This window comes from Rhinolophus ferrumequinum, chromosome 27 (assembly GCF_004115265.2).
Source record: "Rhinolophus ferrumequinum isolate MPI-CBG mRhiFer1 chromosome 27, mRhiFer1_v1.p, whole genome shotgun sequence".
NCBI classification, from domain to species: domain Eukaryota; kingdom Metazoa; phylum Chordata; class Mammalia; order Chiroptera; family Rhinolophidae; genus Rhinolophus; species Rhinolophus ferrumequinum.
In genome coordinates this window covers 25,934,393-25,947,350 of record NC_046310.1, presented here as the reverse complement: position 1 = coordinate 25,947,350, position 12,958 = coordinate 25,934,393, and the positions used below count along the sequence as shown (strand labels likewise).

Here is a 12,958-nt window from a genome sequence, read left to right as displayed (position 1 = left end):
CTGCTTATTAATGCACTTCTATTGGGGCAACTAGGGAGGATGGGGAAATGAATTAAAATCAGCCAAGCTTGATGCTCTTAGGTAATGCGAGCAACAGTAGCAACAATAGTAATGATGGATGACTGGCAGGCCAGAGTTAGCGACCCAAGTCGGGCTGTGTCAGCCAACACACGTGCGCCCACCGGTGGTTTCAGCTGCACATGGTACGAAGCGCGTCCCCCTTCCTCTCGCACCTCAGGGCCAACTCCTCCCGGTCACTTCAACGGCTCTGCAGTCTTGTCTCTGCCTCTGCCGCTACCTCCCTCTCGTCCCCAACTTCCTGTCCCTGATGCCTTGTGATTTCATTTCAATGAAAGCAGCTGTTCCCCTGTCCCCGCCCCAAAACTGTTTTAAAGCCTTACAGTGTGGCCTTACGGAGCCCCCACCAAGGTGCTCAGTGTGCTGGGCAGAGGCAGGGGCACAGAGGACAGCTGGGAGCCCCAGGCGATCACACCCCAGGGTCCTCCCTCCGCCACCCTCCCCTCCTCTCCTGTCCCACCAGCAGGGGGCTCAGCACCTGCAGCCTGGCAGGGGGACCGCTGCCGTCTGAGTCCATTAAAAGCTGAATGAATGAACAATACGCAATGATGGAATTCTTTTGAAAAGGACAAACAAATCTAAATTTAATCCAACTTACCCTTGTTTCCCAAGAGAAAGGGGCAGAGTGCTCATCTTGCCAAGTTATATCCTGAAATAAAAAGAATAAATCTGAAATCCAAACCCAAACACCCCATGCAAACACCCCCCAAGGCCACGGATAAACCAAAATTTAGGAATAATCCTAACTCCTGGTTTGCAACAAGCCTGGTGTTTCGCTGCCCTGTGAAGAACGTGCTGACCGTCTCAGTGTGGCTGCACCCTACGTTTCCAGGCACGCCCCTGCCCGGCCAAGACAGACATGGATGATGGCCGGGAGGCCCCACCAAGGGCTCGCTGATGCGGAGGCTGCGTAGAAAGGGGCGGGGGCTCGAGGGCTCAGCCCCACCAGTGACGAGCCAAGCGGCCATGGGAAGGTGAGTTGGCCTGTCGAGCCTCAGTTTCCTCATTTGCAGAAGGAGACTCACTCTTCCCTTGCAGGGTGGTCCCGAGGACTAAAAGGGCTAGCATAATAAAAGAACGCCAGGCAACGATCTGCCAGTCAACGCCAACACACTGACCCCTTGTGCCCCGTACGCCTACCAGAGCTCTGAAACGCATCGATCAGCAAAATCAATGAAGAAAATGCCAATTCAATGCAGATGCCTACTTATAACGAGAACGCTGACATCACCCCCCACCCTCACCACGCAGGCAGGAGAAAGAGCCCTTCAGAACAGTGACTGTGGCTTTGACCTTGGATCCATTACGTCTGCACACTGGTCTCCACAGATGACGGGGAAATGGCCTTGCCCTGGTGACCCCTTCAACCCCCAGCTGTCTTCTCAGGCCAGCAAATGTCATGTCTGTGCCCAGCTTCTACTGGGGATATTTTTCTGAACCAAAAATTGGGACATATTGGGCGACACAGATTAAAAATGGGATAAAGTATTTTAAGCTGAGACTGTCCTTCCATAAAGTACCCCAGGTAAATTACGACTTCTCCCCGCCCCACCCCCAGGTACTCCCTGCTGAACTGGGTTCCCTGGCTCTCCCTCCTCTACAAGGCAAACCGTCTGTGGACCGGCCTGCTACCTTCAGAGCCGACTCCGTCCTGGCTCCTGAACCCCTGAGCTGGTTTGCACGTCTGCTATCACTCCTAGCTGTCAGGCAAAACCCTAGAATGAGAGGGAGTGTGGGCCACTTCCCTCCCGTTTGGAATTTCAGTTAAAGCCAAGTGACTTCAATTTATAAACTTGTCCCTCCAAAAATGGAAACAGCCTGCCTGGAGGAATGTGAGTTACAAGCTTCTGTGACCAGGAACCTCCCAGCAGAGGCGTAGACTCCTGTACGCGCGCGTGCGTGTGTATGTGTGTGTGTGCGCGTGCTGGGGGATGGGAGTGCACTTGTGCTAAATGACCTGAAAGTTCCTACAATTCTATGATCTCAGGACCCTCTAAGTTCCTCTTGGAAGTAACAGAACAAGATAGACGTTTTCAGATGGGAAAAAGAAAGGCAGCTGACAGAATGTAAATATCACTTATTCTAGATTTGAACCTGTGGGGAAAAAGTGAAGAGAATTCAACTGCCAACTATATAGTCCTTCTATCCAGAGGTGGGACAGCCCAGTGGCCACCTCAGTGGACAGAGAAAGCATGTGGACATTTCCTGGGCAGGCAGGGGCAGGGAAGGGGGCAGGACCTCTGGGCAAGGGCAGGGCACAGCAGAGCTGCACTCTCCTTACAGGTGCTATGATCTGCCTTCTAAACATTAATTATGCAGCTTGAGTCCCTTTGAAATCTGCAAGGACTGAAATAATATGGTTTTTGGCGTTGGGAGGTGAATGAGTACAAGATGGGGCTTGGTGAGCCTGCAGTCTCCGGTGGTCGCAGCCCATAGTAGCTGAAATTCCAAGGGGTCAGAGACAGAGAGAAGATCACTGTGATTTCTACCCAACTTGGTGTCAAGAGTCTTTTGTTTGCTCCAGCAAGAAACTGAGTCAAGGGGCAAATTCCTTAGATTTCTGAAATTCTGAGCTCATAAAAAATAATAAAGTGCTTAAGAAAAATAAACATGCCAAACAAAAATGTGATTGAAGTTCTGATGTCAGACACTGGCTGCACACTCCAGCCACAAAAAGCACTGGCAGCACGAACAGGCTCCCAGGCAGCTGGATGCAAACCGGCCTCAGGACTGCAAAGTGGCAGCATCCATATACACACACACAAACATACGCTCATGTGCGCACACACATACATGTGCGCACACATACATGTGCACACACATGCGTGCAGACACACACACAGACACTGCTCTTTCTTCTACTCCCATGATTACCAGTAGCAACCAGAACGTGGACAGTCACATGTTTCGGTGGGGTTGCTTGGAAGGCTCTGGCACCTGCCCCTGTGGTCTAAGCACAGAAACACATCTGCTACTGAGACCACAGGGCACCCGGCAGGCTTCACTTTGGCCAAGAGTTACCCTCCGAGTGAAATCCCGTTCCACAAGAGCCACCCAGACCAGAGACAGCACTGCATCTCTTCTCTGGAGCACTGCACAGGACAACAAGCAAAGGGGAAGCCACAGAGGGCCACGGGGCACAGCCCTGGGCAATTACCAGAGGCCAGAGCACACGCGGCAGGCTCTGCGGGTGCCCACGCGGCTCCAAGCACTGGGGTGGACACGCACCGAGTATCCTTCTCTACTGTGCGGTGGCCTGAGCTCTTGCTGTTGTCTAAGAAATGCTCTCCCCACAGCGTCACCTCCTAACAGGAAAAGTATTTTTTTAAATAAAAATCCACACTTGCTGCCCGTAGTTCTGGAATGCATATTCGCAGGAAAGCTCCAGCACTGACGACTACCTGGTAAGGAAGGGGTGCCAAGGCACTCTAAGACTTCTGGGGGCCCCAGACATTTGACTGTTGGAGGCGGCAGCCAGCAGTGTGCGGGAGCAGCTGGCAGCAACTCATCAATGACTGCGACATTGCTGGCAACGTCCCCCACGTTACACTTAAAAATGGCGAATGGTAAACTTTATGTTACGTATACTTTACCACAATTTAAAAATCTGAAAAGGCTACATACTGTGTGATTCCAACTATATGACGTTCTGGAAAAGGCAAAACCGTGGAGACAGCAAAAGGATCAGGGGTTGCAGGGGTGAGAGGGAGGGAGAGATGACTGAGCGGAGCACAGAGGGCTTTAGGGCAGTGAAAAGCTCTGCACCAAACTGTGACGATGGGTGCTTTTCTCAAAACCTGTAGAATGTTCACCCAGAGGACACCCAATGCCAACCCTGGGCTCCGGGCAACAGTGTAGTGTCAGCGTGGGCTCCACCACTGTAAGGCGCCTCCAGTGGGGTGTGCTGACAGTTGGGGGTTGGGTGCCTGTGGCAAGATGGGGGGTGGGCTGGAAGTCTCTGTACTTACCACTCAGCTTTGCTGAGAACCTAAAGGTCCTCTAAAAAGTAAAATCTACTTTTCCAAAAAGTGTGTCCCCCCCCCGAAAATAACCCACAAAAATAATACATATACAAAGCTCATCATCTCCTAATTAGTACATTTTGCTACTGTCCACGCTCTCGAGGTTGTCTGTATCTACTGCTTCTGTGAGATGGAAAGTGCGCCTGTCACACGACCAGGTGGTATCCCCGCCCCACCCACCCCAGCCCACCGGCTCCTGGCAGAGTTTCCGGGGGTCTGCACTCAGGGCGCAGCCACCTCACTCCCCTGGAGCCGACCCCACACACTCCCCGACACACTTCGCTGCAGCCAATTCACCTCATTCTACAGTAAATGTAATTTCTGCAATTCAATTTTTAAAGGATTTTGGTAATTTCGCTTTGGAAATTATTTGGTTACAAGTAATTCCTCCATAATTGGCTATGATTTCTCTGTAAAAGTCATGACTACTTCAAAAGTATTCTAAAATGAGAAACTCTGGACTTCAAATTCATTTCAAATTTTAAACGTGGTGAAATTTTATAAACATTCACCTTTCCGCTTAACAAACGTTGAGTAGAGGCTCTGAGCATTTCTTCCTTTATACCTTTCTTTCCAATTTTTGGGCCAGTGAACTTTACTGTTGCATCTCCAGCATGTGGGACAGAGACAGCACCTGTGGGTGGCACTGTCTGCAGTGGGTGTCCCTTAGGTCCCCCTCAGGCCCCGAGAGAGGAAGTGGGGAGCGTGAGATTTCTGAAGTCACCTGTGAGGTCTTACCACACAGAGTCAGCAGACAGGAAGTGGCCCTCTCCTGTAACAGGCAAAGACTTGCTTCCGCCATCCCCCACAGCCCCCCAAAAGCTTCATCTACACTCCAGGCCTCCCTGACGGACAAGTTAGGGGCCTTCCTGCAGCCTCAGCCTGAACACGATGCCAGCTCCACGGTGCACCTGTCACAAGTATCCAGTGGGAACGGCCTCCTGCCCGGGGCCTTACTGGATTGGGCTCACACTGGAACTATCCACAGACATCAGACTCAGGATGCTGAAGCATACCCCGAGCCTAGCAGTGCTTGGGCCTGGCTGCAAACCAGAATCACCTGGGGTGCTGTCTCAACAAGCAGAATCTGTGGGTTCCACCTGGCTTAGTTTTACAGAACCGACAACTCCCTAGGTAATGCCCGTGTGGCCATTCCAACGGGCAGCTCATCTGTTCGGTCCTTCACAGGACGCCTGACTCCCTCTTCACATCAGAACACCTGGCCACACAGCCACATGGGAGGCGCCTGCTGATCCCCACCTCTGTCTGCTCAGGCCACACCCCGGGCAGAGGTGCACTCCATCAATTCTACTAGGTGGCTGTCATCATCCCCAAATAAGGACGTCTCTTAAACCAGCACTGGTCCAGGCTGCTCTCGAGAGGAGCCCACGGTTTTCTGGGCCAGCTCTCACACCCTCCTTTGGAGCAGGCAAAATCATGGCTCTGCATGTGAGTGCAACCAACCACAGCAAATGAACAGTCCCCTAGTTTGCTGTAAGCTTCCGGCGTAATGAGAATCGTGTTTCCTTCTCTTCTTCCTGGCATTCAGAGTAAAGAAAAATGACTACAACTGCACCTCCCATGACAGTGCTGCCGGACTACAGTATGTAACATGCAGGAAACACTCCTGTCCGTGACACTCAGGACATGGGGCACAGCTCGTTAATGCCACCTCCCACCCGGAGGGCTGGGTTTCTGAACGTTACAATCCCAACCGTGATACGCCCCGGAAGTATATGATTTTTCTTGAGTGAATCAGAGCAGCATCAGGATCCCAGAGCAGTGCAAGGTTGGAACCATAAATTGTCACCGCACTCCTGAAATCCGTAAGTTAAGGGAGTTTCTGGTTGCTAGATGGTGGCATTTTGGCTTACAGATAATTAGTTTAAACTGAAATACTATAAGCTAGAGAAATAAGAAATAAGGTTCAGCCTGCAGAAGTGGGACAGACACTCCGTTAGGTTGCTGACTGTGTCATCCCTCTAGTGATGTCAGACTGGAATATTAGTCAGCGCTAAAAAGCAGCTTTCAAGCCACGAAGAGACGGAGGAGCCTCAAACGCACATTTCTAAGTGGAGGAGCCAGTCTGAGGGAGCCGCACACGGTGTGGTCCCAACTGTCCGAGCAGACTGCTCACGCTTTTGCTTCCCGAGGGCAGTGAGATGCTCTGAACGACACTGTCGGGCGGGTCCACGGCGTCAGGCGTCTGTCCAAACCCACAGGACGTACCGCCCCAGCGGGGCCCTGACGTAAGTGCGGACTCTGGCTGACAGCGACGCGTCCGCGAAGGTTCACCAGTGGTGATGATGTATCCTCTGGTGGGGGATGCTGCCCTGGGGGAGGCTGTGATAACGGGGTGTATGGAAACTCTCTGTCCTCCCCACTCAATTTCGCTGTGACCCTAAAACTGCTCTCAAAAATAAATTTTACTAAAAAGGGGGGGGTGAGGAAGAATCATTAAAATACGCGTATGCTCTTTTTTACTAACTGCTTATTCGTAGGGACTATTGCTTAGCTATTTATGGAATTGATGCTTTTCCCTTTGACTTGTAATATATTTAACTCTGCTGAGATAAGAGGGTTTCCATAAGTGGAAGTACAGAACTGCACTTCCAACAACAGACGAGCGGCCGTGACTGAGCTGCAGGACAGTTGCCCGCAGGCCTCCACACACATGGCAGCAAGCACACGGCACCAACACGGTAATGGTAGCAGGTGTGCGTGGGGGAGAGCCTCAGCAATGAGCAGAAAAGCGACCGGGAAGTTTAAACACACAGGTCGGGTCTTCATTTTTTTTTTTTTCAGAAATGGATAATTTTTCCAGTATTAAGGGAATCTCTTGCTTAAAGTATAAAAGTGACTCCTGTCAATTAAATGGTGACTCCAGACCAGCAAACATACTTTCCAGCTCTGCCCCCCACTCCCTGCCTGACAGTGAACTAGTCATTTAATTTCTTTGTAAAAGCTGTTCCCTGGCAGCCATGGAGCCACCCTCCCACTCAGCTCCCGGGGCTCGTCCATTAACATCTTCCTCCCCAGGGGCCCCAGGGTACAGGGTACCCGGCAGGGGCACTCTGGGCACAGAACCACAGTGTGCTGGGGAAGCCTCTGCGAGAGGCCCACAGCCTCCCCCTCACAGCTTGTGCAACTGGATCTGGCACCGCTCGGGCTCAGAAGCCCAGGTTCAGGGACGCGAGCAACCACGTCCACCCTGTCATCTTTTCTAAAAACATCCATAGATCTGCCAGACAGAGGTGGGAATCATGATTATACATTACACCTTCCTAAAAAAACAAGTCCAGAATACTGAGAAAGTAACTCTCAAATTTCCTTTTCGTTTTTCTGCCAACGGCTGAAAAAGAAACAGGCCGAGCTGCTAACGTGGCAGGGACGAGGGGATCTCCCGGGTCACAGGCCCGTGTCCGAAAGCCATGTATCCAGCCAAATCAGATTTCACAAAGGATTAACAGTGCAGGAAAGCTCCAGAAGGACGCTGGCGACTGCGTCCTAATGCTGCTTCTGTGCTGTTTGGAGCTTTTAACAGTAACATACAGGTGTGTGACTTTATAAACTTATAGTTTATTTAAAAAAAACAAACACCTATACTGGCCAAGCCTAGACCCTAAGGAGGGAGGGCGAGGCAGGCCCTTTGTGGTAGGTCCCAAGGATGCACAGTGCACGAGTGGACAGCAGTAAGATTAGCTGACCTGGGGCATTCCACACTGACCCCAGGCCTCCTGAGGCACCAGAGCCGAGCCGGGTGGGCTGCAGGGCTGGGGCGAGCGGGGGCCTTCAGAGGCCGGCAGGAGGAGGAGCCGCCTCAGGCAAGCGTCAGGGAGTCAGGGAGGCTAAGACTCGCCTGCCAAAAAGGAGAAGGCCAAAATGAGTAACAGCCGCCAGCATGCCCCCTGGATCCTGCAGGAGGGCGAGGGACCCAGGGGACACTTCCGCCAGTAGCTGGTCCAGCTAAGCTGTTGAAGGGGACAGAGCTGTCCAGCTCTAAGGCCTTAATACTCTGGGTTCTACAGCTCGCAAAATGCAGATCAGGGTCCCCAGGGCTGGAATACGGAAATATCACTCATGCCCAGACCCACCTGTGTTACACAGAGGCTGAAGAGACAACGGCTGAAATTTCCAGGGTCACCTACTTATGGTCTTTTTGGAGCCAAGAATGTGGCAGAGCTCAGAACTCTGTAACTCTCACAACATACTCAGACGCGGCTCCATTGTGGCAAGGCGTCTGGGAGCAGGGCCGGCAGCAGAACAACACATTCCTAAAAATTCAGGGTATTTTTCTTCCTACTTGGTAAGAGGTAGCAGCAGAAGCAGGCTGGGGGGAATCTCTAAACCCTTCAAAAATGCAAACCTTTCATTGCCCAAAGTAAGCCATTGTCAAAACTTTACTGCTGGAGGAAGAACAGCAATCGAGAAGCACAGGGACAGTCTGGCTGTTAAAAGCATCTATTTGCAAAAGTGCCGTAACTCAATGTCTGTGTCTGCTCCAAGGCAGGCCTGCCAGCCTGAGACAAACCTCCGGGGCCACTCATTTGGGTGCCACCCTAGGAGGACAGCACCTTGCTGCCTTTCTGGGGGCCTGGCCGGGACTGGGCTCCAGGTGTGAGACTCCAGGTGCTCTGCACCAGAGAGATGGTGAGTGCAGGAGGGGCTGGTGGCCTTGCCTTGAAGCTGTACTGAAGTCACAAATTCACGTAGGGGATTTTTAAAAGAGCCAGTGAAGATAATGGGAAGACTAAATACTCCCAAGCTAGAATGCCTCTAGTTTCTAATATACAATAGTCTTGGGAGATAGATTTGCTTAACTGAGTCCCAAGGTCGGAAGACCTGAAAATCCAATAGGCCGTCATGGCTTCAAGGCCAGTCACCCGCAAGACCGGTCTGGGCCTGGTCTTCTCCCTTCACAGACGGCGAGGTCAAAAGACAACACATACGTGCAGGTCCTACACAGAGCAGTACCACCGCAGAGGTGATTCCCCGTGTGGACGGAGCCCTGACAACACTCACGGCCACCAAGAGCTAGGACCATCAATACACAGCCAGGCTTGTCCTTATTTGTCCTGCAGTGCAAAAGAAGGACTAGATGATGGTCACGTTTGGAGGCTATATTTGTATGATCTCACTTAAAATGTTGTCATGTGAAATAGAAAAACCTTACTGCTGATGGGGGAGGGGGTCTCCAAAGAAACAGGCCACGTCCTTGTCCTTCAAGGTAGCTGAAAGGGGGGCACCATCTGAGGCTGGTGTGCCTGACGATGAGGAGACAGGCCACACTGCACTGTGGACACAGCAAACCACGGCTTCAAATATGTGCCCCAAGCAGGTCACCTGGGCCACCAAGGCAGGGACACTCTCATATGGCCAACTCCAGGCTTAGTGACAGCACAAATTTGTTTATTTCATGATAGTCAGTGATTTTCATAAGTGAAAATGGAGAGATCAGCTAATAATACTAATATTCTCACCATCGGCAGCTGCAACCATTTTTAAGCCCATAGGCCTTTCATATACACTATTACCTCCACTATCATCCTGTTATCATTCCCACGGCAGAGGTGAGAAAACCGGAGCTCAGAGAAGCTAGTGATTTGCAGCCATCAAAAGGGTCAAAAGGCCAGGAGATGACAGGAGTCCAAATGCAAACCCAAGACTGACTACAAAGCCCAGACTTGTTCTCTCACTCTATTATTACAACCTTAGCAAACGCCCTGCGGACCCAGCATACCAGGCAGGGGGTCCTTCATCTAAGGATTACCGAGGCCCACCCCTGCTTATCGTCTGAGGGTAGACACTGGCTAGAGCAAGCGCTGAGGTTCACAGGGAGCACCCATCCGTCAGAGGTCCGTAGGGACGCCAGGTGTGGTCAGGCTGGCTGGGAATGGAGGGCCTTGGGCAGCATGTTCCATTCTGTGCTTGGCTGTGAGGCTCCTGGGATCACATCAGAAGACAGATCAAGTGGGAACGGACAGAGTGCCCTAGTCAATCTGGTTTAGGGCCCTTTTGAACAAACCTGGGGCCACCTATGAGGACTGCTCTGTCCAGCAGCCTACGGGTCACCCCCCACTTGTCCTTATCCATCGCCCCTTGTGCCTGGGTGCCAGCCCTCCTCCAAGAACGGCCCTCCTCCTGGGCATGAGACTACTGACTCCACTTTGGTGCCAACCTTTTGCCAGGTCTGGGGTTGCATGTTAAACTCCCTAGTGCCACTAAGCCAAACAGCGACTGCAGGCAAAAATATGCCCTGGAAAGTGTTCCACGGACCTCTCCTCAAATTCAGTATCCCGGTCTCTCTGCCATCCATGCTGAGATTGGTCCAGAGGCATTCTGGGGCATGCTCTCAGCCTGTTTTGCAAAACTGAGTTCAGTTCTGAAAAACAGGGCTGGTTTGGTCCTGGAAGGATATGCTGGTACCACAGTGAACAGTTCCATTTGCTTTTAAATCGCAATGGGTATACCAATTCAGAAACAGCTCACTCAACACCCAGCTAAGGAATCCGAGTACGAAATTCACTTGGCCACATCTTTCCTTATCAGTGACAGTGGCCCTTATATGGCATGGGCTTCTGATGACAAGCAGGCCTGTGGATATTCTTAGCCAGACGCCAACCTAAGGAGAACTGAGTCACTGGCTAACATGTGTAAGTACAGTACTTACAGGTTTATTTCCTCTCGTGTGTATTTCTTCCTGAGTTTTCCAAAGAGAAGCTGCCTGCATTTTCACACCCAAATCTGAGTGCAAACCCTGCAAATGTCTTTAGAGAAACATGTATTTGCGCACTGTTTGAGTTCTAGAATACATTTAAACCTATATTTTCGTCTCTCCAGCTTACCACGCCCTGTTTTTCCTGGCAAAGCCTTCAGAATTTAAAGTCGAATGGAGACTTTTCTTTTGACTCCGTCAGAATAAGGCAGCGCTGGCGGCATGTTTCTGTCCTTTCACACTCCCCTCTCATTAAAGTGTGTTTACGACCACAAACATTTTGTATTAATGTCTCAGCACACCCCGGCCTGAAAATCACACTGAAACCTCATTCTTAACTAGAATTCCTCCCACGGTCCACAACTTCCTGGCAGAAGCTCCGCAAGCCCAGCCCCTCCTCCCCTAAGCCTCACAGCCTTCACAGAAGGCAATCTCATTTTTGTACTTCTCCCTCCTTTTGTCTTGGCCCCTCATGGCATAAGCTGAGTTTGAAATGCCAAATAAATACAGTGCAAAATTTAATGGCATCAAACAGATTTTAGTTAAACACATTCCAGGAAAAAGACCCGGGTTCTCAGCAGTACGGAACGCTCAGGCCCCTGCGAGTTGGAATGAGTCAGACCCCAGGTTTCTCTTGTACAGCTGCAGTATTTCTTCCTTCAGTGACCACCCCTCTAAAAGTCTGGGCGCGCTGTCTCGGTCACAGACCCAGACTGCCCTTAAACGGACCACGGCTTGCTGCAGCTCGTTAAACTTACCCCTCAGGTTTTCGGTGGAAAAACGGGGCGCTATGCTCTCCCAAAACAAAGCTCCATACACATCGTGCTCACTCAGGAAACATCTTAGGGCTTCGGCTTTCTCCTCCTTATCTTGGAAGGCACTTCTTCCTTCTAGTTATCTTGTTTGGCCATTGCACTTTCCCCATACAGCTCACAAGTATTAATACTAATATCACCATATATAATTTGCTGAGCGCCTTCCTTGGCAGGCATGGGGTGGGTATTACTATCCTCGGTTTACACCGGAGGGAACGGAGCCTCTAAGGGGCTAGGTCACCCACGGCCATACAATAAGTGGATTAGAATTCAGGCTCATCGGCTTTAAAGTCCTGCTGTTTCCACTTTGGTCGGCGTCGCTTAGGAGCAGCTGCCTAGAGCTCCTGTGCGGCCCAGCGGAGCAGGTCTAGACAGAGGGTCCTTAAAGACCCTCTCGGCGATTCTCCCCAAACTCCCGGGGAGCTCCCACCCCGACCTTCGGCTCCGGGACGCCCCTCCCACCCACTCCATCCCTGCGGCTCATCCTCTCCAGCCCCCGCCACCGCGACTCCGGGGGCGACTCCACTCGGGAAGGTCCCGCCCGGCCGGGGCGCCTACCTCGTCCCCGAAGCGCACCACCTTCTGGCCGGTAGGTCCGCGCAGGCCGGGGAAGCGTGCGAGCTCCGCGGGGTCCCCGGGCTCCCCGGGGTCGGGGGGCGCGGGGACGCTCGGCCCCACCAGGCACCGATCGATGATCTCGTCCTGCTGCGCGGGCGGCAGCCGCGCCCACTCGGGGCCGTACTTCTCGCGGATCTTCTCCTTGTCCTGCATGATCTTCCTGGCCATGGGGCTCAGCGACGAGAAGTAGGTGAAGCGCTTCCGCTCCCGGTCGTCCAGAGGCCGGTTCCCGCTCATGACGGCCGAGCGCGAAGCCGCGATCGCCGCCGCCATGGACGCCATGCCCCGCTGGCCGCCGTTCCCCGCCCCGCGCCCCCGCCCCGCAGCCCGGAGCACCGCCCGCCCTCGCTCCGCCCCGACCCCACCCCGGACAACGGCGCCCTTCCGGCTCGGAGCCCCGCCCTCCACCTCCCCCCACCCCCGGGCGAGCTGTCCTCCGCGCCCCCACCCCCGGAGACCGTGCCTCCCGCTCCCGCCCACCACCGGGGACCCCGCCTTCCGCGCCCCCACCACCGAGGACCCCGCCTCCCGGCCCGCCCGCGGGGACCCCTTCTTCCACGCCCGCACCCCTGGGAACTGCGCCCCTCGTGACCCCACCCCCGGGGGACCCCTCCTTTGGCGCCCCCACCCTCGGGAACCCCCACCCTCCGCGACCCCACCCGGGCACATCAGCTCCCGCTCCCACCCACCCCCGGGAACCCCGCCCTCCG

General features: G+C 53.1%; 1 protein-coding gene across 2 annotated transcripts in view; it reads right to left on the bottom strand.

Annotated features, from left to right (window-relative positions):
• C27H1orf198 (chromosome 27 C1orf198 homolog) overlaps window positions 1-12,583 on the bottom strand; it is a 30,550-nt gene extending 17,967 nt beyond the window's left edge. Inside the window, exons 1-2 of one of the 2 annotated variants that reach the window (XM_033099626.1) lie at window positions 12,189-12,582; window positions 677-727 (exon numbers count right to left, since the gene is read on the bottom strand). In XM_033099626.1, coding sequence (XP_032955517.1) covers window positions 677-727; window positions 12,189-12,530 — 393 coding nt within the window. In that variant the 5' untranslated portion in view covers window positions 12,531-12,582. Of the gene's footprint in view, window positions 1-676; window positions 728-12,188 lie in introns of both variants that reach the window. The other variant, XM_033099627.1, reaches the window with a different exon arrangement.
• Window positions 12,584-12,958: the final 375 nt, after the last annotated feature.